This window comes from Pseudoliparis swirei, chromosome 10, assembly GCF_029220125.1.
Source record: "Pseudoliparis swirei isolate HS2019 ecotype Mariana Trench chromosome 10, NWPU_hadal_v1, whole genome shotgun sequence".
NCBI lineage: Eukaryota > Metazoa > Chordata > Actinopteri > Perciformes > Liparidae > Pseudoliparis > Pseudoliparis swirei.
Genome location: NC_079397.1, coordinates 10829440 through 10854436, shown reverse-complemented (window position 1 = coordinate 10854436; position 24997 = coordinate 10829440). Strand labels below are relative to the sequence as shown.

Below are 24997 nucleotides of genomic sequence, written 5' to 3'. Positions count from 1 at the left end.
GTCAAAGATGTCACCATGTTAAAATACAAATCTAAAATGATCACACAACGATTGTATTCCTTCCCAGAAAGTCTCCTTTCATAACGTTTGTGGTCATATAACCCTCCAAGCCTCCTGCATAATGAGGACGCTCCTAAACTAAAGCCAGGCGTCGTTCTCCTTCACTGAGTGAACGCTGCTGAATGTGTGCTCGACAAACTGCTGCTCATCACTCCGATCTCATTCTGCTTATAATGGTCCGTTAAAATAAAATTGGCTGTATTAAAACATTAGACAAAGATTATCAGTTTGAGCATTAATCATCTTATATTCTGTCTTGTTATCACTCGACGAGCGGTGGCCCACAATGTGCAATCCATTTTGAGAGCCTTCTGTTTTGAAACTCCAGTGTTATTAAGAATTGCTGATTTTCTAGATCAGATTCCATTTTATTCTTTAAACTTCCTAAAAACCAGGTTCGTACCTTTTATTAATAACGTATATTTAAAAAGATGTCTGCTTTAGAGAAAAGCATAAAGCCAAATGGGTCAAATCAATGGACGACACATAACATGTGAATTGTACTAAAATAATAATAATTTAGAAACGGTGAAAAATTAGGCTCCATAATAAAAAAATTATTCAGTTAAAAAAAGAAAAAGATGTTTGCTCATCATTGAACTGCCTGAGTGAATTTGTGGCAATGCATGCTCCGCAGAAACTATTACTGTTGTGCAGTGCCTTTTGGGGATTATTTAGAAAATACATTTCTCACTGAACTTTTTATTTGTATGTCAAGCCTAAATACTAAAGTTGATGTTATCCTACTCGGTAAGATCGTGACCAAAATAATTTAAGATGAAATTCTATGTAAAACTATATTTTTGCAGTTGCCCATTTAGTTTGGATCCATGCCTGGTGGATGCGTGTGTGTTGTAGCATGAAAATGTGCTCACCTGCATTGCAGTGTCTGAGGTCCTGTGGCTTCACGTCTACTTGTGTCCTTACTTGCCCTGCACCAAAAACACAAGCCACAGAAAAAAGGGTCAAATCACAGATACACAATTGTGCAGAACATCGTGCTCCGTTGTTGCGACCTGCACTGTGAAGAAAAAGCGGTGGAAATATGTGATTGATTAGGACGTGCGGTGCTTTGTCGTCCCACGGTGAGCCGATTTCTGCAGTTACATTTCAGTGATGTTGGGCAGACTACCAGCTGGAATTTATTCATTCATTTTAACCATGAGTTATGTTTGTAGATAGATAAAAAATGGATTCATAAATAATATTTAAGAAATGATTAATTTACAAAATGTCAAAGACTGAATCAGGATAAAAGTAATTATATGCTTCTCAATATTAAATCAGCACAATAAATGAAATGTATGTGCAAAGAAACAAACAAGCTAGAGAGTATAATTAAGCAGCCATTCAACATTAAAATGTGTTTATTCAGACTGTACAGTAAAACAACATGTCACTGATTATTGTGCCCCTTTGGAAGGTAAAAGCATTAAGTCAACAACGACTTTGACCCAATTATACCTGGGCAAGGTGGAGGGTTAAATAGACATGTTCTCACAGAGTGCATTTCTATTCTCTCATTTCTGTTGTGCGTATGTCCTTCTAAATACTCGTTCAATCTTGCAGACCTACGACTCAAGAGATATTATTTGTAAACACTTGACAGAGGCTGAGTAGGTGGTTTCAGTGAATATAACTGCTTTTATTTATTATTATTAATAATAATAATAATAATAATGTACACTTTATTGATCCCACAGTGGGGAAATTATTCTCTGTATTTGACCCATCCTTAGTAATTAAGGAGCAGTGTGCTGCAGTGAAGCGCCCGGGGAGCAACTGGGGGTTCAGTATATTATATATATATATATATATATATATATAATAGTTCATATGAAATGTGTCTGAGAACAAATTAAAATTCAGTTTCATTTAAAGCAAATAAGTCCACGTCACATGTATGTCAACAAAAATGCTTAGTTAGGGATATCTGCTTACAACCATATTTGTTCTTTGGCATTCTGGCTACGACAGAAAATCTATTTCAATATTTTAGCAATTTTTCTTTCACCCAGAAGGGTTTATCAGTTATTTTGGGCTTTTGTTCTGTCCTTAATATTGCAGCTTTAAGGAACATAAAGGGCTTCAGAATCCTTTCCAGTGCCTCAACGATGTCCTTAATAAATCCAGTGCTACGGTGTGTGTAGGTGTTTTTTTGTTGTGCCTCTGAAGTACATGGTAGTCTCTTGTGGGTTAAAATGAACCGGAAGAACCTGCGCTGCTCCCCACAGAGCTCTGCTTCATTTGCTTTTCGTCTCTCCTTTCCTCCCCCCCCTCCCCATCCTCTCACAGCACTCATGAACTCCCAATAAACCCGTTGATTCTCCCCAGAAGGCTGCCCTCTATCCAACATCAGTTGAACAAGAAATAAAGGAAAGAGTGAGGAGAAAAAAAAGCTGAAATGGACAATAAGGTAGAGAGTGATGGAAGAAGAAAGAAAAAGAGAGACAGAGAGTCACAGAGAGAGCGAGAGAGAGAAAAGCAGGACAGATTGCAGAGTGGAATCAATGCAGCGGCCTGGTCTCTTTTTTTCTCCCCTTTTTTTCCATTTTTTTCACTCTCAAATGATTCACAGTGGAAAGAAAAGGCATTTTCCTTGTCCTCAGTTGAACTCCACATCAGCTTCCTGTTAGAAAAGCAAGGAGGAAACACCCAGAGCAACACGCGCATGCGCACACACTCAAATACACACAGAGGAAGGCCTTCACTGGTGGATTCTTCGCTGCCAGAGAAATTAGGTCAAGCACTCAAATGCCCTGCACTGAGATGCGCAGGGATTTAAAACGTGAAGTGTTAGTTGAGGACAGCAAAGGCATACCGGACCAACAGACAGGCACACACACAAATGCTTGTTGCACTTTTAAATATGCACTGGCTACACACTATACCGTCAGCTCGTGGATTGCCGCATTATAAAAAGAATTAATGAAAAAATAGAAAGAACCGGTGACAGACACCCACTGCTTCTCCTGTTAATACACCATCCATCTGTGCAGCTCAGAACATGACAAGGTGGCCCAGACACACACAATGAAATAAATGATGTGTGTTTAAAAAGAGGCTCAGCAAACCACCTTCCATGTCCTTTCACAGGCCGAAACTAAAGCAATACGTGCTCGCATTCTCAAAACACCAGATGACCTGATTAGGGAGTGACAGGAGTCTCTGTGTGCTCCTATAACGCAGCTCAGGATGGGACAGCACAACATGCCACATTGCAGTATCAGCCGCGCGCACCGAAAATCCCCCCCACCCTCCGCCTCTGACCTGAAATGCCCTTAAAGAAACAACACACCACATCTTCATCACATCCAATCAACTATTCATAGAAAGGCTGGATTGCACCCGGCCCAATCTTGCCGTTTAGGGTTTCAATCAATTGTGTGAGATATGAGAGAACGGGAGGAAGAGCGGGAGGGAGGATGAAGCTGTTCTGAAAGCAAATGAGAGAATTTGGGTGAATCCACTCCTCATGTCTTCTCCATGCTCGCGACTGCCAGTATGGCCCACAACTGGGCTCTGAGCTGCAGGGTGGCACGGTAAATCAGACCATAATCAAACCAATTTTCCCTCTGCAGCCATGTGCTTTCTCCTGTCCCACTGACTCAGTGGAGAAATGAGCCTCAGTCCATTGTCTGAAGGCCACCTGTGTTTCTGCTCCATTTTCTTGAAGGCACAATAGCATTTTCCTGTTTATAGCAGTAAAAGTGCTTTATACACATGCAGAACTATGGTATTAAGACACAACCAAAACGTCTTTCGGATCCTGTTCGTGTTTCGGCTTCTCACAGCTCTGTTCCTCTTTCCAGCGGGGAGAGAATGTGGTAGTAGCACAACACCATGTTTCTGTCAGCCAACACAGATCTTTTATTAGGAAACTGCATTGCAATTTCAACACTTCTTGTCTGAGCAGAATCTTACCCGGGCCAGCATGCAACATTTTAAAGAGCACAAACAAACACACCCAGATTGAGTAGAATAAATGGGCAGATGTGCACAGATATGACCTGAAAGGTCAAACAAGCCCTGTAGATTAACTGAGTGCGGTGCGTGTGAGCCACATTTTAACAATCGAAAAAAGTTATTTGGCATGAGTAATTTTTGTGGCGTGATATGAGACAACTGAGCTAAAAGGAGACAATGTCTGAGTCTCACAAAAAACATGGGATAAAGGTGAAAGGTGTAAAGGTGGACGCGCACAATTTAAATCCTATACAACAATAATGTGATTCTATTGCAAAGTAATACTCTTCCTTCTGGACAGCACTGTAGCATATTTGCTTTAATGGCCGAGAGGAAGACGATGGCCCACAATAAATATTATTTTAGGAACATTTTCTCCATTAATATTCTGTAGCCCCAGAAAGAAAAGATTCAGGCAACAGAATGAATTATTTATGAATTTAAAAAAACACTCGTATTTGTTCTGTTCTTATCTAAACGTCCTACCTGATGAATGTGCAGCTGCTCTTATGACTGCTGAAGCACACACACTCACACCAAACAAATAATACCACATACATCATCACTTTAATTCCTTCAAGGGATGTGTAGATATCTATCATTTAAATTTAAAAAAGTATTTTAAAGAAGCACTGCACATCTGAAACAGTCCCGGGAGCTCTCATAGGCCTTTTCACCATTACAAATACATCCAGCAACTGCTTAGCTCCTCTCAGATTGCAATGAATTAATTTCATCAACAACTTCTGCGGGAAACCACAGTGGGAAACCGCACAGCTCTACCATATGTGCTGGTGTCTTACATACACTTGTTATCTCAGGGTGAACAGCTCGGGGGACGCCGCTGTTCTAATTAAACGCACATTTGGCTGTAAATTGCTCACTTGGAGAGCGCGCGCGTTGGTGTCTCCGCGCTGGATGTACGTGATCTGCCCGGCCGTCTATCTCCATTTGCATTGGGGACAACAAAGGGAGAGATTGTGCCTCTCCGCGAAGAGAAAGTAGGGCACAGAAAGGCGACGTCTCTACTCGTGCTGCAAGGCGGGGAATGTACAGTCTGGCGACCATTTCGTCTTCACGTGTGGACCGGGAGATGTTTGAGACGCGTTAGCACATTTGCAGACAATTATGTGAGGCTGTGGGAGTGCTCGTTTTTATCACCCCGGAAACTTCCCCTCGCGGACTGTGGGTTGGTTCAGTCATAACAGTGTCAATATATCCACTGACCCAGTTTGCGGAGGAATAATATCGCTACATGCTTACACACACACAAATAGCTCTACGTTCGTTGTCATTTTTACGCACTTTACGCAAATGAAAACCGCTGAAAGAAAAAAAAGAGAGAAAAGGGTCAATTTAAGACTACGCACCGGCAGCTCTCGAGTTCAAGTTGGCTGTTCTCTTCTTCCTGGGTGTCCGACTCACAAGTCCGAGGGAGTTATATCTTCTATCCGGTGGTTCGGCTGCCATTATGCGAAAATAAAAATAAATGTACAAAAAACAAGGAAAAGGGGAAGGCTGGTAAATAGGAGGCTAAATGCTGTCATATTGGAAGTGCTGGGAGACAGTATCCGCGAGCAGCTACCGGCCACGGAAGAGTTGTCTCTCTCCCCCCTCCCCCCCACCCTCTCTATCTCTCTCCGCCGCCCTCCAGCTCGGTTCAGTGGGGACACTCGGCTGCAGACTGCGCTGCGCGTCCTTCGCCGCCGCCGATGAACCACATGCGTCAAGTTCAGCTGAGGTGAAGCCCCGTTACGCAACCGGGCCGGATGAGAAGCAGCCGGCTGGCTTCGTGTCTCCTATCAGAGGAGAAAAAGAAAATAGGGCACATCGCATCGAAGTATCTGCAATAACCAGGCTCTGTTGAGATGACTATTAAGGGCTGCCTCACTCCCCCTACCCCCGCTCCGGCCCCCTCCGCAGATCTAAAAAGCACTATTTGCTTTAATGAATTTACCTGATGTCAGCCTTATGAAAAATAAATGTGCATTGTTTCACTCGCGTCACTTTTTGTTGTCGTTGTTGCTGAAAACAGCCCAGACTACCATCGCTAAATTATAAGCTACACTTTATTATCACGTGGGACAATTAAAGGAACAACACGCTGCGGTTTTAGGGCATTAGTTTCAATTAAGCGCAACAATGTAACTATAAAAAAATCCAAATGTTAACGTCGTGCACAGACATCAACTCCATCTTAAAAACAAAATGCTTTCCCCCGGTTTGTATTGTCCCCCAACAACATGTTTAACAGCTTCCCACGTGCTTTAGCTATAAAGTCTTATTCATAATATATATATATATATAAATATATATATATTTAAAACAAGCAATAGGCGAAACTGAGAAAATTAGCAATAACCGAGTAATACTTAATACCTTAAATATTCCTGGGACGGTTATCTCCCTCCAACAATAATAAAAGAGCACAGCAAACCAACCACACACAAAACCACATTCAAAAGGCTAAATTCATCTCTCAAGCTATCTTCAGGTCCAGCTCCACAGATAATTATTTTCCTTTTTATGCCAGCTCACAAAACACAGCCATGCGAGATTTCAAGGAGCATTTATCACACCTGCTTGCCTGCGTTAATTAGCGGGTAGTTGATGCAGGTAGTTATCCAGTCACAGGCCACAGGTGACTCGAGGACAGGCCCGGACTTGTTCACCATTAGCCTCACAGACACTTCATTGATTAATTGGCTGTGGACATGAGGTAAGACCGAGCTGATAAAGGACCAGTCTGTAATTCACAAAGTTCTAAAAAATAGATATTTCATTTATTATGCTACTTTATATTAGTCTTCATTTAAGTGCATGGTTGCATGACCTTGAACTTGAAAAAGTAATGAGCGTGTTATAAGATTATTCTCCAAATGCATGTATTTTATATATATATGTGTGTATTTATATATATATTTATATATATACAAGTATATTTATGTATTTATCTATATATATATGTATATCTACATACATATATATCTATATACATATATATATATAATTTTAAGAGAGCATAGATATATATATGTATTTATATATATATATATGCTCTCTTAAAATGTTTCTTCTTTTGAAAGCACACAGAGACACACAGATCAAACAATAACTGATGTAGACCCTTGCATGGAGGCTATTTAAAAATGCAGAGGCATAAATTAAAGTGCATGTTAAATGCATAAATGTTCAGATGTAGCCCTAAACAGCATGTATAACTGTGATGTAAATTAGTTAATTAATTAATTAAAATTACCTGATGGTGCATGTCAGTTCAATCCATTTTCAAACCTTTAAAATAAAATGTGTTTGAAGAAAATGTTTTACATAGAACAATTTAAATAAACACATGTAAGTGATTCGCTAATATAATATATGAACAAAACACAAATGTTTTACTGAAAATTACTAAAATACTAAAGAAAGCTATTGTTCATTCTCAAATCACTGTGTGTGTTTTGTTTGTTTTTTTGCACCAGAGTCTAAACAACAGCAGTTCCACCATGAACCTGGACAACAGAGACGACCGAGTGGTGGTAAATATGTATTGTCATTGTCGTGTGATATTAAGGTTGCACTCGGTGACCTCACTCTGGTTACAGTGTACCGATCCATCAGCACAGAAAGGTTGGATAGTAGAGAGTGTGTGTGTGTGTATGTGTGTGTGTGTGGAGTTTAGCTGCAGACTGAGCATGCCGTCTATAGCTTGGATTCGGATTAAAAGGTGACATACATTCTTATTCACCTGATGTGACTCCAGAAAAACACACACATACAATTGAGTGTTTAAAAGTAAAAAATAATGTCTTCACAAATATTAAAAATTGGGTGGTCAACAAATTAGAAAGCTGTGTGTGCATTTTTATTATCATTGACTAATTTGCGGCTGATTCCTTTTAGCCAATTTTAAACAAATGAGTGACATAATTGGTATATAATTAATTAGTGTACAGAAAAAATAAGTATTTATAACAGTGTAAAAGCAATTAGATATTTTCCACATACATAATTCATGTAGTTAATAATGACTTTTTTAAACAGTAAACAAGGTTACTTTTATGAAGCTGTGTTTTTTTTCTGAACACAGACACAAATATACATGCCTGTAACAACTCGTAAATCTTTACTGTCTTATTTTATATCATATATCACATTGGCCTTAAACCTTATGGACCCTATTTCTTTATTTTAAATTGGAATTTAACAGATTTTCTTCAACTGTGAAAGTTTAATATCTTCCACATCCAAGATATATATTTATTTTCAGATGTACATTAATATGCTGATGAATATATAATAAGGAGAGAAACAATTAGTTACTCAAGTGGTCTTGAGAAAATTAATATCTTCAGTGAGACATTCCCAAACAGCAGCTACCAAATTTAGAAGAGACAATCTAATTATTCTCTAAATACCACTTCAAGTATGATATTACGAGATGTTTGTAATGGACATACGGTAGATACATGCACTTAGCATCCAAAATCTTAGCACTCAACACTCATCAATCTTTCATTTTACACAACTTGTATACATTTGTAAGCCAATTAAGCAAAGAGTATTGACAAAGGGAAAGTATTGACTCCACCATGAATCATCTTTAACAAGATGTTTTCCAGAATTTCAATCAAAAAACGTGTCCGAGGAGGAAAGGAAAGGAGAAAGGGGGGGTTGAGTCTTGTGGAGGTGACCAGGGCGCTGTTTGGACTTTTTGAGTCCGACCATGTCTGCAGACAGTGTGGATGGCAGCTGAGACAAAGCTAGCATTCTCCGCCGACCAAGGCCCCTCTTAGTTTTATTTCAGGCCACTGCTCTCAGACACAGACCATTCGGCATGGAGCACCGAGAAAGTACGTCATCGAGAGAGAGAGAGAGAGAGAGAGGAGAGAAAGAGGGGGGGGGGGGGGTTGAGAGAGAAGGAAGGCACAAGGTTGTTGGAGGACGAAGAGAAAGAGAGAGCGAGGGGAGTTGTGGACAAAAAAGTGGGAGGAGTCTTTGTTGAGGGCCAAACTGCTGGCTCTGCCCTCGCCGCCCACCCTACTCCTGCTGCTCCTTCCTCTCCTTGGACGGCCCCCCGGCCTGGTCCTCCCGTAACGTGCTGCATTGCAGTGCCGCACCCCACGTTGGAGATTCGATCGCTGCTCAGACCCGGGGAGCAGATCGTGACCTCTTCCTCTTCGACCTCTAAAGTTACTTCCTCAATAAGTCTTTATAAGTACGAGTATGAAGTTCAGTAAACTCTCGAGCAGCTCACTTTGCTCGCTGCACACGCACCAAATAAAGCTTTTATAAGGTGATCCGCAGATCACAGATTTTGCCTTTAGGAATAAAAGAACACTGGAATCAGATTGGTACAAAGTATTTCGGAGAGAAAACGCCCAAAAGCTCCCAAACAGCTTCTGGTTGTACATCAGCTCCAATGTGATGGGCGTGCACACAATATTTTTGATTCAAGTTTTCTCAGTGTAGTTTGGCTGAGCATGCATGTTTCTACAGCCACACCCTGCTTATTGAAATAATGAAAAGGAGTAAAGGAGGAATAGCTTTTTATATGTATCATTTTTATCTAATTTCCTCTTTTAGAAATCAATAAAGTGTGAGCGCACGTGCATGGCTTGACGCGTGCCCGCGTTACCACTATATTATCAGCCGCCCTGTGGCTGTACAGTATGTTGTGGCGTGGTTGCCAGGGAACAGGTCAATGATTACCCAGAGGGCCGAGGGTGTCCTCAAGCTCAGGTCAGAAGCACTTCCCCATGAGAGCGAGAGACAACAGTGGGCTGCAGCTGCCGTCTGTAACTCTGTGCAGTTATCAGTCTTATCTGCTTGAAAAAGCTGCATTGTGTGTGTGTGTGTGTGTGTGTGTGTGGCATGTGCCGGGCCACGCTTCAGGAGTTCGTGCCCTATTTAGAAAAGTAATGACACTACCCTTTAAAAAAAAAATTTTAAACAAGGTGGCGCTACTTTTTCTCACAGTATTCATATGATTGTCACGGGGCAGCCACCTGTTCAGCCCCGGTTGACTCAATGACTGCCGTCTTTCATTGCACATCAATAATGTTTAAAAGCAGCGCTCAGCTAAAGCAACGCTAACACAAACACCGAGGGGGGAAAAAACTGCCTCAGTCCACTTTTGGTTTGGGCCGATTCCCACAGGTTGCCTCACTTGTTAGCTGCTTTTCTTACGCCGGGCCGAAAAGCACAATCCCCCTCGGTCTCACTCCAACACATAACAATGCCAGGAATGGCTGCATCTGTGCAGTGCGACCATCAGGCGACATCCGACGGCCTCATTCATTCAACGTCTTCCTTCGCCATGCCAGCACAATTGGGCCAGAAAGGGCACAGGTGGGGAGGTGGGGAGGTAGGGGGGGCTAAAGTCGGTGGGTTAAAGCACGGGACAGGCAGTCGGGAAAATGCTGTCCTTCAGGCGATCCCAGCAGACGCACACACACACCCACACACACACTCTGAGCTGGACTATATCTTTACCAGTGTCTGGTACAAATGAGCGGATCGCATGGCTTGGCTTTCTCCCTCTCTGCAATCCCCTTTCTCTTTCTCACTTTCTTATTCTCTGGATGACCACAGACAGCCATTGTCACCGCGGCCCACCAGAACAATTGGGTGCTTATGCTGCGGCCGGTCAGGGGATGGGGGGGGATAAACTTCAGCAATGACTGCACTAAGTAAATTATAGCTGCAACGGCCTGTGTGAGAGGCTGCGCTGTGTGAGAGAGGTCCTGCAACTAAAAACCACCAGTTCAGCACTTGTGCAAATGTCCACGGCACTGCAAACGTAGACTTTTTCTTTTTTGTTCTTTCTTTTTTTCTTCTTCTCGATTGCAAAATGCTTTCAACCGACAGAGAGGGCTGTTGAGAGGCACAAGTAGCTCCTTTTGGAAAGCACTCACACGTTCTAAACTCTGCAGAGTCACATCTTAAGAAGACTGAAAAGGTCCTAAATGCGTGAATGCAGGGCAAAGCAGCGCTCCCCGTCTCCCTCCTTTCCTTTCCTCTCGCTCAGATCGAGGCTCCGCCTGTCCACTGTCCTCCCGCGCTCCGATCACTCCACCCTCCCGCCCTATCCCCTTTCCACATGACATCATCTGCACATCTGTCGTCCCAACAGGGTGCTGGTGACACAGACAGCCCACAAAATTAGGAGCGCTCTTGCCCTCGGCCTTTGTCCCCATCTCTTTACTTCCCTCTAGCTCTCAGTTTCTTGCTCTTGATCTTCCTCTCCCAGTCCCTCTTTCCTCCTCATTCTTTCCCTAAAAAAAAAAGTAAGAAAAGCACCTATAGAGAAAAGCTCTATAGGTGCTTTTCTTACTTGTTTCTTTTTCATTCATTCATTCTTTCTGTCCCCCGCACACATCTGACCGTTTCCTACAGCGTGACATGCACATTTGAGGCAGGCAGGAAACAGCCATTAAACTAAATGATCCGCTGGCCTGAACTCAGTCGTGACCCGTGTGATTGTGAGCAAACTCAATCAGCAAGGTCAGCACTAACATGATGTGACTCTGACGGAGGTTTTCTTTTCTTTCCCGACTCTCTTTGATTTGAGCTATTAGAGACTGCTAAAAGAGTTTAGAGGCTGTGGTTATATCAATTTGTATGTGTGTGTGTGTGTGTGTTGTGTTAGCGAGAAAGAGAGAGGAAGAGAAAGAGAGTGGGAGCGATTTCTGTGTGTGTTTCGGCAGTAAGGCCCAACCCATGGAGGGCCGAGTGTATCTTCAAGGGAGTAGAAACTTACAGAAGTGCAACACATGTTTGAATCCCAAAGCCCCAGTGCAATAAATGTTCACATACAAATTACTAACAGATCAAATCAAGCCGAGCTGGATCAAACCGGCTGCAGTGGAGTAACAATCATTGGTGATACATAGACAATAATTATACAATTAACAAAGTCTCCTTAACAAAAAGAAAAGGGTACTTCATAGATTCTTTCTCTTTATCTAAACGGGTTAAAAGGGGAGACATAACAGCTCCCAACCAGGTCAAAACACTTTGTTTTCATGAAATAATGCACCTTTACAAGTAAAAATAACTAATTCAAATAAAAATAACCACAAAAAAAACTAAACGATCTGCTGCTGCTGGTGGACTTTAAGCAGGAGTTTGGGTTTTTGGGGTCCTGGTCCGACCCGAAGCAACTCACAGAATCACTGAATGGAATTTTAACCCAGGATTACACAGGGGGGGGGGACACACACACACACACACACACACACACACAATACTACATTATATAGCACATTTACATTTGTTTTTGCATGCATGAGTCTGGATTCTTACTTCAGTAATTCTTACTAATATATTTGTTTAGGTAACAGGACATCTCAACATGACCAAATGTGTCACTTCATGTTAACAATAAGCACATTAGACGTGTTCTTGTTGTAGCTGTGGACCCTGGAGCAGCTCTGATGGCTTTTGAATCTCTTTGTCAAATGCTAACTAACATTAGTCATGTCCATCTGTACGTTTAAATGCTTCACGTTACTAAAATGCTGTCAGTGGGGAAGTAAAGCCGCTGTCTTTTTGTGACACGTGGGCGATCAGATTGTGTGTAGAAAAAGTGTAGAAAAGTCTCTTTTATCTCTGTGGTTGAAGCAAGTTCATGAAAACCAACGGAGAACACAATTATCTTTGACGACTTAAAGCGTCGCGACTCTAACGGAACATTTGGAGCGTGCCCAGTTTTAAATGAACAAACATTGACGGTTACGTTTTTGAAATTGCGATGATAGGAACCAAGATGGTGGAACCTCTGCCGGGTGGTGGGAACGACAGGCTGCTGTGTGCAGCTTCCCCTCCTGTTCTTTGAAGGAGCAAAGAGCCCCCTCGAGGATCTCAAAATGACTCACTTCATTAACTCGTGCCGCTGACACACCGAGACAGGACAATGACAAAGTCGCCTCAGGATTAACACGAAATGTCTGGGTCTGAAATAAGTGGACAGAGAACGAAGCGAGAGAGGTCTCCGTAGTTTAGAGATGAACTTGTGTCTCGCATTCGATACTAAATGATAGAAATGGAAGATGAAGATGAAACCTCTGGAAGCATATGGATAATATAATGCAAGCGTCTGTTGTAATGAAGCGTGTAATAGCTGCTTTTCTAATGTCATGAAAGACAGAACGCTGGAAGGAAATCAAACCAGAGAGGACTGAAGTGAACTGAGGCCTTTTTCTTCTGGTGCGTTGTCTCCCTCTGCAGGGGAGGCGGAGTAAAGACAGCCTGACAACAAAGGAAGAACAGAGTGAGGAGCAAAAAGGCCGAAAGTGGAAAGAAAGCAGCAAAGCACTGCATGCATACGACATTTCAATCAAACAGTCTGCATGTTCTGATCCCTTTAATACCCCCGGATGATCATTCCTTTGTTGGGAGCGTGCCCTGTACAATATTGTGTGTGTGTGTGTGTGTGGCGCATAGTTCGAAAAGGCTTATCCAGGGCGACATGTGCATTCATGACTTCCTTTAGATAAAAGTGAAAATTTAAATGAGAAGCATGAGTTTTGACCTGCTTGTCTGATTGGTGGTGAAGTGGTGTCCTGTAGATGAGCCCGTTGAGGACTTTCTTTAGTTAGTTAGCTCATGGTGTCGACTTCAACCCCCCTGCGGTGATGCCGTGTAGCCCTATTCTCAACATCTGCGACATGTTTACAACTCCAAATCTGAATTTCGACACCAAAAAAGATGAATCCTGTTTACGTAATAAAAAAATGTTTAAAAAAATGAATAATTTCCGCAGACTTTTATATGCCTCGTGGCATCCATCGTTCATCTGCGCTCGAAAAAGCTTCACGATGCTTCAAAGGCAATAATCGCTCAAAAGTGGAACTGTCGTTCCTCAACATGGAAACAATTTCCCCGCCGTCAGCTCTGTCGGGTCCCATGAATGCTCCAAACAGTTGGAATTAGATTTGATGACAAAGTAGTTGCTTTTAGTTCCGTCATAAATACTCTCTTGCCCGTTAACCCCTGGGGGGTCGTTATTTTGTTTTTTGATCTGTCACACTCCAAAATCCCCCCCGCAGTGCAGGAGGCGATATTGAACCACACTCGCATTCCAGCATGTGTTGGAGCCCATGACACATATCAGCTCCATGTGTTGGTCGTGCCACATTACGGGCTCAACAATGCCTCTGACACTGCGGTACAGCTTGAAAGCCACTTGACTTGCATGGAGCTGCGTGCTCACGCGGCCCACATGAGGCCTTTGATGGCCGGCTTGTCCCATCGGAAATACGTGGGGATATTGAATAACGTCAGCGCTATTCAATATTCCCCCCCCCCCCCCCCCCCCGTGCCCATCGGTTTCTAATGCATGCCTTTAAAAATAAAGGTGAACTAATTCGATTGGGTGAAGGGGAATTTAGCAAACATGACTGAAACAGGAAGTGCTGGTGTTCAGAAGATTGACAGTGGTAATAGGTTAAGGAACATGCCACCTGATGTGTTTTCACAACATCGCCCGATTGACTTTAAATAACTTTAAAGGTACAATATGATCAGAATATGTCAGATACTTTGCATACTTTGATATGTCTGGGACCAAAGAGGTGTTCACTGACTTCCACACGAGGGAAGTATACATGTATTTAAAATATCAAAGTATGCAAAGTGTGGATGGGATTGTCACGTCTCACATTTTAACGTCTGAGCTCGGCTATTCTGCAGAAAAGATGTCACTGGTGATGAATTATCAGATGTTTACTATTATGTGCAACAACATTGTTTCCTCGACGACCGCTTAGGGACCCAGGCTGGGGATTCTGGGCTCGAGGACAAGATCGGCCCAAAAGCCCATCGAGTCATAAGACACCGTTATTAATCTGGACTTGTTGTTCGGCCTGCGTCCAGCTCGGGGGCCCCTCTGCGTCGGCATCTCCCCGCCCGTCTCCAGGCCCGTCACTCCTTACAGCGCTATCCAAACCTTTTCTGACAGCTGCCCCAATAGATAAATGAAAACCCAGGTTGTGTTGGTTTTACAGCCACTTCCATCCCTGACCAAGAACAAGAATTCCTGCGCGGCCCCCCCAAACGTCCCGAGCCTCCAGGTCCGTCGCGCCTCCTGACAAATATGAAAAGAAACAGATATCGCGGTGCGAGCGCCAGGACAGTGAGTGCACGCTGCTTAAGTGCTGTCTTGGCTTTGGATATTGTGGTTTAGGAGGATTATTTTAAAAGAAAGCGAGAGGTTGAGGGAGTGAGAGTACGAGGCATACAAAATATACACACACACGTGTATACACAAAGGGTTCTGCCTCCGCTGACCACGAGACGTTATCTGTGACTTGTCCTCTGAAATAGCTGTCGGCTGAGGCCCTGAGACCAGGGTTCAGCAGCCAAGAGGGTCCAGCTACACACAGTGGGCATGAGGATCAGGCCAATCCCAGAACAGCCGAAGAATGACAAGGATTCTATTATTTTAGACTTTTCGTACATCGCCGCAATCTCTCAAAAACGCTCGGTTGGCAGCCGGAGAGAATTTGAATTAAAAGGTTCATTTTCCACAAACTACCCTCAGTCATTTTCTAAAAGCCGGGGTCTCACTCTGGTCCAGATCGGTATCTCGCTGTGGAACGGATCTTATTAATATTATCTCGTCGCGGTTATTTGTTCCGCTCAAGCGAAGCTCAGAGCGTCTCACATATCGCTCGACCAAAATGTCAACAAGTGAAGAAGACATGCACTTTGTCCCCATGTCCACTCTGTGAAGTAGACCTATAAAACGTCTGGTGCTTTGAAGGGGCAGTGGAACTGAACTGACCCCCCCCCCCCTTCATTCTACTTAAAGAGAAACCTCTTTAAAGTTCCACCCTGTTTGCTGTGGTTCTCTAAAGGGACGGATCGGCCTACATTCCCGTTGTGTCGTCCTTACGGCGCTTACACCTCGACGCTTCGCTTCAAAGACGACGGGGTTTAACCTCACGGTGCGTTATCAACAACCTCTCCTCCTTTCTCCCACGTTCCACAACGATGCAGCCTCGTTCACGACCAAGTCCAACTGGATGAACTGATACTCGACTGTCCGCCGGGCACTGCAGCGTCCATGCGGCGCCAGATGTTTTGGGGATGATGACATTTCCTCCATGCCGCCACATGAGGGCGTGTTGTTGGTGATGCACCAGCAGACCATCAGGAGCTGGAGACCACAGACTCTCGGCGATGACCGACTAAAGCGTTTCAGAGAACTTCCCCGCACGGGTTCCTAATGCACACCAGGTGATAAACGGTTATTATATTTCATCGTTTCTCGGTAACTATGTTCTCGGTTCATCGATGAATCGTTTTGGCTGATAGATGTCTACACGTACACATTCTACATTCCCAAAGCTCAACAGTACCCAGAAATGTTTAGTTCACTATCATATGAGACAAAGAAAAGCATCAAACGATCACATGCATTCACAATATTTCAAATAGTTGCAGTTTTTTTGTTGTTGTTGTCTTTTCCCGCCCTCTTTGGCCCACTTGATGGTAAATAAAGAAAACATGGCACATTAACATGAGCCCTGTGAGGTTATTTGGAAAAGAGCGATGGTCTCTCTTGTTCAGAGACCAGGATGAAGACGTGATTTATGATGGTTGACAATATTATATTGTTACAATATAAAATACATTAGAGAGCAGTTTTCCTTTTTAATTGATACAGAATCGATTGTCACGTGTAAAATGCATTCATGATGAATTGTGGGTGGGATGAGAGAGAGAGTGGGAGAGGGAGAGAGAGGGAAAGAGAGATAGAAAGAAAGAAAGAGAGACAGAGGGTGGGGGGGAGAGAGAGAGAGAAAGAAAGAGAGAGACAGAGGGGGGGGGGAGTGAGAGAGAGGAGAGAGAGAGACAGAGGGGGGAGATAGAGAGAGAGAGAGCGGAAGAGGGAGAGAGAGCATGGGGGAGAGAGAGGAGAGACACAGGGGAGAGAGGAGAGAGAGAGACAGAGGGGAGAGAGAGTGAGAGAGAGAGTGAGAGAGAGGGAAAGAGGAAGGAGGAGAGAGAGACAGAGGGGGGGGGGAGAGTGAGAGAGAGCGGAAGAGGGAGAGAGAGAGACAGAGGGGGGGGAGAGAGAGTGAGAGAGAGGGGGAGAGAGGAGAGACACAGGGGAGAGAGAGAGGGAGAGAGAGGGGGAGAGAGAGAGAGAGAGAGAGGGGGAGAGAGAGAGAGACAGGGGAGAGAGAGTGAGAGACACAGGGGGGGGAGAGAGAGAGAGAGTGAGAGAGAGAGAGGAGGTGTTATGATGTGGGGTGCAGACTCGTCCCGGGGGCTGGTGCAGCGAGAGAAGCCACCCTGTCACGCACCATTCCAAAGTCACAATAGTCTCACTTTTGGAGACGTGAGCGCCTCGTATACGACATCCGGAACCCAACCTGTCCCCCACCATCCCAACCTCCCTCTCTCTCTCTCCCTCTCTCTCCCACCCAGTCCTCTATCGGTCCAGGTGGCAGAGCGCGCGCACTTCGGCCGTGGGATGCAGCCTCTCCTCTCCAACACATGGACAGCGGAGCTCGGAGCTGCCGCAGCGCGCCACGGCTCCACGAGCTGAAGACACCAGCTTTCACCCAGCGCCGAGGAGACGAAAAAGAAGCGGAGACGACGCTCCCGCGTTTTAACACTGGGACCGCAAATAAAAAAGGATATCACACTTCTCTTCCATTTCCGAACCGCGAGCGAGCAGAACCAGCTGTGTTCAATGCGCAGCCATGCTCATCATCTCATCCCGCAGCGCGCTGCTGTCCATCTACTACCCGCAGATCTTCTTCATCCTCACCAGCGGGAGCTACCTGTAGGTCTTTCTCACCGATGCACTCCGTTGTGCTTTACGCGCGAACTGGCCAATTTACGCACCCGGAGTGAGCATTAGCTGGTTGTTGCAGGTGTTTTATTAGATCACTTATTTTCTAATGTTGCTAAATATTGTTATATTGTTCTGCCATAGCGAGATTGTTTTAAAAAATGCAGTTAAACATTTAGAAAACGCGTGTAATCGTTTCCCTGCTATTCCACAATGGAATCACAGGCTACCACGTACACCCCCCCCCCAATCCCCCCAAAATAATATGAGTAGATATTTTGTCCCAAATCGACTTGTTATTAAGATTCAATGACTTGGACTGAATGAAGCCGATGTTTAATCCTCCTGATTCTGACACACGCGTGCAGCTGATGAGATAACCGGCTCCTATGGATTCACACATTCCACCAGAGCGACTTTATTGTAGGAGCACCTCGTCAGACATGAGCCATGATTGGAAAGCAGCATATGGAAAAGAGACATATTGGACTACTTCATGCTCTGCCTATAGGCGCGGGCCTATGGAACAAGCTCTTTGTTATGGCATTAAAAGACCCGGGCCCTCGCAAAAAGAGAATGATTGCTGCACCATACATGCCTCTCATTCATAACAAGGGCAGGCCCTGGAACTTAAAAATAGCTGTGGTGGTTCATGTTTTCTGTGACACGGAGAGAAAGAGAGAGGCCGACAGAAATGAAGTGGATTTGGACCTAAATGAGCTATTGTTCTCTTTCATGTCTTTATGAAGGTCCATTAGATTATCCAGATCCTGCTCCTATTGGCTCATTTGGTAAATACTGGTTATTGGAAACAACAAATCTCATAAATGTCGTCCCAAAATCGCCACCAAGTCGTGTTCGTGTTTGAATGTTCAGCCGTGTTTGAATTCAGGGCCCAGAATTCAAAACAATATGCTGCGTATGTTTTCAGGTGTCGATTAGTTTTCTTCTCATCTTCCCTTCCGATTAATCCCCGTCGTTTCTCTCTTTGCTCCAGGGCGCTGTCCTCTGTGGTAGCACTCGGTGCCAACATCATCTGCAACAAGATACCGGGACTGGCGCCCCGTCAGAGAGCCCTCTGTCAGAGTCGCCCGGACGCCATCATCATCATCGGCGAAGGCGCTCAGCTGGGCATCAACGAGTGTCAGCACCAGTTCCGCTCCGGCCGCTGGAACTGCTCCGCCCTGGGCCAGAGGACTGTCTTCGGACAGGAGCTGAGAGTAGGTCAGTCTGTTTGAAACGCAGCTTCTTTAAGTCTATTCAATGAGTGTGTGTGTGGGGGGGGGCGTTGTGCATTTTCTATGCCATTATTAGAGATTTTAACAATAGACAGATGGCAGTAAAGGAGGGGAGAAGGATGGGAAATTGTATGAAACAATTGTCCTTGGCTGGACAACTTTCGAAGGACGCTAAGGTTCAAGGTCGGCACTTTAAACCCCCAAGGGCAAAACTGGTTTCACCTGGTAAACTCCAGGTAAAGTCACTTTAGACGCAGCTAATCCACGCTTTGAGGCACGAGTGTGGACTGACGTGTGACCTGGGCGACACATCCCTCCTTTACTCTGTCCACAGGCATATTCATGTCAATGTCAACAGGTATGTTAATGAGCCAAAACCAACCCACAGCTGAGCCGCATCATCCATTTTCCTCATTCTCTTTGTTTCAATTTCCCTCGAAACCGCCTGGACTTGTTCTCAGCGGCATTAGAAAAAGCTGCAGCGCAGCTGAAGTCTTAAAAAAAAGACAAGCGTTGAAGCTTTGACACAAAGCATTTCTGTTAGGAATACCACATGCGGCGACCGCGATACATTTGACGCCTCTTCTAAACGCAAAAACCTGCAACTCCCCGAAGGACATGTAATCTGCAGCTCGTGCGGGTGACACCACTGCGCTCGCACCACCACATTGTCACAGCGAAGCGGTCACACATGGAATGTGAAGACTACCTTATAAAGCGAGGTCTCACGCCTATCTGGGTGTGCCATCCCCTGGAAGCATTCATACATCCGACCTACGAACCGGCTCATCTCCCGGCTTCGAGTCAACATTCCTCCCCGTTTTTATTTCTCACAGAAGCCCGTTTGCTCCGAATGTGAACCTCTTATATGAATTGCATTTCAATGGGAAATGTTTTGTTGCGGCCCTGCTGTGGGTTTGGATCCATGTTTAATCTAGCAGCCCTGGGAGCAATCACTTTTCTTCTACACGGGACACCGGCAGACCGACGTCTGGATCCCTTTATTTCTTTTTGTCGGAGGAAATGTCTCTTTTCTCTTGTGGTGCGTAAACCGGCTCGGAGAGACTCTCTGGACCCTCAGACACTTTGACCAAATAAGTACTTTGTGGAAGACTAAATCCTATGACATCTGTATACAATATAATTATAAATGGTTCATTACTGTATGAACAGGTAGGGGCACATTTCCTTTCATCTCTCGGTGAGATTGGTCTCCCCTGCCAGAGCCGTGCCCACCTCTCGTGCCGCTAACGTACCGTCCGCCATGGATTGACCTCATTAAGCACTCATTAAGCTCGGAGAAAGAGCAGAGGGATTCATGCTCACCACTAATTGAAGTCAGCTCCAGCCGCTGGATGGCAACAACGAAGCCCGGCAATCAAAACATATCCCGGAGCAAAGGAGGTGGCTGTTTGGCTATCGCATGCGCCCGATGCCTCGAGGAATGCTCCACGTACAATATATCGGATCGGGGTCGCGGATCCAGCGCGATGAGAGAGGACTTCGGGGGTTTGTTATGAGTTATGGACCAGGGGAACCGCAGGCCCGATGGTTTCTGCAAGTGAGTTTGTCAGGTTGGAAGGGAGCCATTAGAATCGCCTCGACCAGAGGAGCCGTGCATTAATACTCTGGTATTAACCGATTGGGCAGGGAGGATATCCTACACCCAATTGTTTTGCCAATAAATTAATTTCTTCCCTCCAAGCCATAAATATAAAAGTGTTTATTCTCAAGTTCAAATGGTGACACCTAAAAGCTCGGAAATGGCTCATCTCAGTCAAGCCTGGCCACAGATCCTTTTGACATGCAAACACAGCGAGTATCATGTGCTATAATAATGTGGAGCGCCTGAGTCAGGCACAGGAGGACATGTGAGCCGCGTGAGAAACTCCATTGATGAATAACATTAAGACATGGCGAGGCTACGAGAAAAAGATCCTCGAGTCAGCCAGTAGATGTCACTTTTGTTGTCTTCACTGTCCGGATTCCTGTTCTGAAACAGTGACGGCAGCTTTTTTACAAACCAGCCAAATAAGTACATCTCTCAAGAGGAGAAAAGTTATCTTTCATGCATAACAATGTGAACATTAAGTGGGAAAAATAAGGAATGAGGCTTTGTGAGAAGGGTCGGAGAAGAAGTTTTGAGTTTACTGTGATCCTCAATTAAATATAGGTCTGCTGCAAAAAATATTGTACCATATTTTAAAACACCACACCAGAAAGAAATATTGGGGACAATGTGGCTCAAGAAAGGCAAATAATGTCCATATATTTTGGGGCTGTCCCAAACTGTTATGTTGCGATGCCATTCCTGAGACTCTATGGGCCACGTCGTGTTTTGAAACCGGCACGATTGGCATCTCTCTCCAGTGTTTGGGTGGAGGATTTACACCTTCATCGATTACGTTCAAGTTCAAGTTGAAATAACCCCGATGACATCGTCGGGGTTATTTCACAGAAGGACATGATACCGATGTGTTCCTGGTCGTACTTCTCATAACAAGTCATCGTAAACCACAGTTACGCTGGTGCCACTCCAGCGTGACTGTGATGGCCATGCAACATTCGCCATTCTAAGTAAAGTGCTGCAACCGACTGTAGAACGTGGACCAAGAAGTTCACGAAAAGCCGATTTAAATCAGAGTCCTTGTAGTTTGCTCGCTGAGAGTGCTCGTATCACTCCTTTCCATATTCACTCAGAGTCTGCTGGTTTCTCATCAGGCAGCAGGGAGGCAGCGTTCACGTACGCCATCACCGCAGCCGGAGTCGCCCACGCGGTGACCGCGGCCTGCAGCCAGGGCAACCTCAGCCAGTGCGGCTGCGACCGCGAGAAGCAGGGCTACCACGACCGAGAGGACGGCTGGAAGTGGGGCGGCTGCTCGGCCGACGTCAAGTACGGCGTGGAGTTCTCGCGGCGCTTCGTCGACGCCCGCGAGATCAAGAAGAACGCCCGCCGGCTGATGAACCTGCACAACAACGAGGCGGGGCGAAAGGTAACGCGGTGACCCCGCTGAGGTCGGGGGGAAACAAACGAGAATCCATCTCATCGATCACATGACATCTGTGTGATATGTAGACTGAATCAGTGAATTACTCCGAATTAAGGAAGGACAGAGGATACGATTGCAAGTCCCCCCCCCCCCCCCCAGTGGCATCACTAAAGGCTTCAGAGGACTAATGCCCACCAGAATGAGGGAGCCACGAAGGGGAAGTCCCTGATCTCGATGTTCCTATGACTCCATAATCGTACCGTCTTATCCCGAGAACGTGACGGTAATCTTTTTCACGTTAGCATCACGCTCAGGCAAGAGAGGGCAAACAGTCACCTGTCAATGTTGTCATCCAAACATATTTGTCTAGTATTATAATATGAATCCGTCTGAAACCACGATGTAATTCTATACGTGCATGGTTTTGCACAACAGCTCTGGTCACTTTTCTCGGGCTGTCACGCCATTCTGTGGTCTGAAGAAAGGTAAAGTTAATTAGAGGCTACAGTCTTGGCCCACGAGTTATTTTCCCCAGGTTTTTTGACGTAAAGCTGGCGTGCCGGTTGGAGTGCTGAAAGCTGAAGTGTCCGCAGAAAGCCCGGCTCGCCAAAGGAGACGGATGCGAAGGCCGCGATGGCTATTAGCCGTTTCAAAGCCGAAGCTACGGACGTGTGTAGAATGACCATTTATGTGATAACCGCATAGGATACATTTTCCGCTCTTAACCGTCTCTTTAAAAAATCCATACAGACCTGATTTCAACTCTCTGTGTGCTCAGATCCTGGAGGAGAGGATGAAGCTGGAGTGTAAGTGTCATGGCGTGTCTGGTTCCTGCACCACTAAGACCTGCTGGATCACGCTGCCAAAGTTCAGAGAGATCGGTTACCTGCTGAAGGACCGCTACGGCGGGGCCCTCCAAGTGGAGCCGGTCCGGGCCTCGCGCCTCCGCCAGCCCTCCTTCCTCCGACTCATGGAGGCCCGGGGCTACCAGAAGCCCACGGACACGGACCTGGTGTACCTGGAGCGTTCGCCCAACTACTGCGAGGAGGACGCGGCCACGGGCAGCACGGGGACGCGGGGCAGGCTGTGCAACGGCACCTCGGCCCACGCGGACGGCTGCAACCTGATGTGCTGCGGCCGCGGCTACGACACGCACCGCTACACGCGCATCTGGCAGTGCAACTGCAAGTTCCACTGGTGCTGCTTCGTCAAGTGCAACGCGTGCAGCGAGAAGTCGGAAGTCTTCACGTGCAAGTAGAGGGGGGGGGGGGGGGGGCATCGGAGAGGCTGCTGAAAAATGGACAATGGTTGAAGGTAAAGAGGGTTACGGTAAAGTGGAATTTGAAGTGAAGTATTTATTCAACAATTTGCACATTTTTTGGGGAATTCTTTAAACAGAGGAAAAAAGACTTGAGGGTTAGAGAGGACTGAAAAAGCACTTCCTGTGCGCTGGTTTACCAAACGTGTTGCAGTTGAGAGGATTTTCTCCGTTTCAATATTTGGAAGACAACATCTTGAGAAGATGTCGCTCCCGGATGTCTCTCGCATGAGAGGAAAGACAACAAAGACTATTGCTGGATGTGAAGAAGACTTTTCCGCGACAGCAGCGAAGCGCTGCAGACGACAGAAGACGGAACATTGAAAGATGGCCGTGGAATACTTTTAACTGTACGCTCACACTGTATTCTGTTTGAACACTGAAAATAAAACACTACGTATTTATGGGGGAAAAACCATCTTTCAAACTTAAGTCTTATAGGACGGATAACAAACTGAATTGCTGTTTATTTCCCATCGGTTGTAGGATCTTAAATTGCTACTGAAACACTTCAAGCTGGGAGTAACACACGTATAGCCACTAAACTAAATTCCCTTTTATTCATTATTAGTTTGTCTGTGGCGTATTTGGCTGAAGATACGCGATTTTTCTTTGGCGCTACACCGCCACATCTCGTTTGTTTTTCATGGAACATCAGTACGTTGCGTCGTTGACCCCTTTGTTACGCCGAGAGCCAAAGAGGCGGAAAATACTCCCCAAACTATTTAAAGCATCCGACGTGTCAGTTGAGCGGCACTTTCCACCCCGACCGTGTTCATTGCTGTGTTTTCGGAGGCCTCTCGACTTCTGAGAAAAAGCACGTGAGCCTCGTCGGAACGCCATAGAGGTGCAGCCGGGTTCGGATACATCCAACGTTCCCATGAATGCCAGAGACGTGGAATTCCACATGATGGCCTCTGCTTACACAAGGCCTCGCAGCGCGGTTTAGGCCTGCCCGGTGGACGGCATGTCCCCCAACCACACAGAGGGGGGGACCGGAGGATCAAAGGCCTCAGAGCTATTTTGGGACAGCACCCTTAATGTATTCAGAAATGTTTATTTAGGCTTTATATAACTTACAAAACAATTTGAAGAGTTTATTTTTATATGAGGAACGTGGCACTTTATGTCATTTATAGACTGAGCAGAAAGTCACTATTTACAAGTGTTTTCTAATGTCATTGTATTCAGATTTGAGAGCTATAACTTATTTGGGGTTTTCATGTTTTTTGATCAAAGTCCCCAACTTGTAAATACTCCACAGATTGTCCACCTCGATGCGAACCTTCACAATTCAACGTAGCTCAAAAAAACCGAGTGATTCATCGAGTGTTGGAAAGTCCAGGATATTTTGAGTATTTGAGTAAATGCATAAAATGGCGAGTAGATAACACACGGAGAACTAGCTGTGCCTCTTTAGAACCAAGAGATTTGTGTTTCAGAAACTAGCAACAACTAGAGTTGGGACTTCATATTGAGCTCGTTTAGCTTTATTTGTCCCGTGCATCACTTACGAAACATGGGACAGTTGTATTTTTTTTTCCAATAAAATTTGAGCATCCTTTTTTTGCCTCTTGAGTTATAAATAAACATTTTTTTTTAAACATTCACAAAA

General features: G+C 45.0%; 1 protein-coding gene across 8 annotated transcripts; it reads left to right on the top strand.

The window, feature by feature from the left end:
- Positions 1–1128: 1128 nt before the first annotated feature.
- On the top strand, positions 1129–24946 carry wnt7ba (wingless-type MMTV integration site family, member 7Ba). Of its 8 annotated transcripts, none has more exons than XM_056425425.1 (7): positions 1129–1145; positions 7509–7565; positions 13258–16269; positions 17467–17827; positions 18834–19056; positions 21796–22067; positions 22843–24946. In XM_056425425.1, the coding sequence occupies exons 4-7, from the start codon at positions 17735–17737 to the stop codon at positions 23320–23322; spliced, it is 1068 nt and encodes a 355-aa protein (XP_056281400.1). In that variant the 5' UTR covers positions 1129–1145; positions 7509–7565; positions 13258–16269; positions 17467–17734; the 3' UTR covers positions 23323–24946. The 8 variants fall into 8 exon arrangements, with proteins under 8 accessions (XP_056281400.1, XP_056281401.1, XP_056281398.1 ...); XM_056425426.1 differs by lacking the exon at positions 1129–1145 and adding an exon at positions 4557–5156; XM_056425423.1 differs by lacking the exon at positions 1129–1145 and adding an exon at positions 5699–5767.
- Positions 24947–24997: the final 51 nt, after the last annotated feature.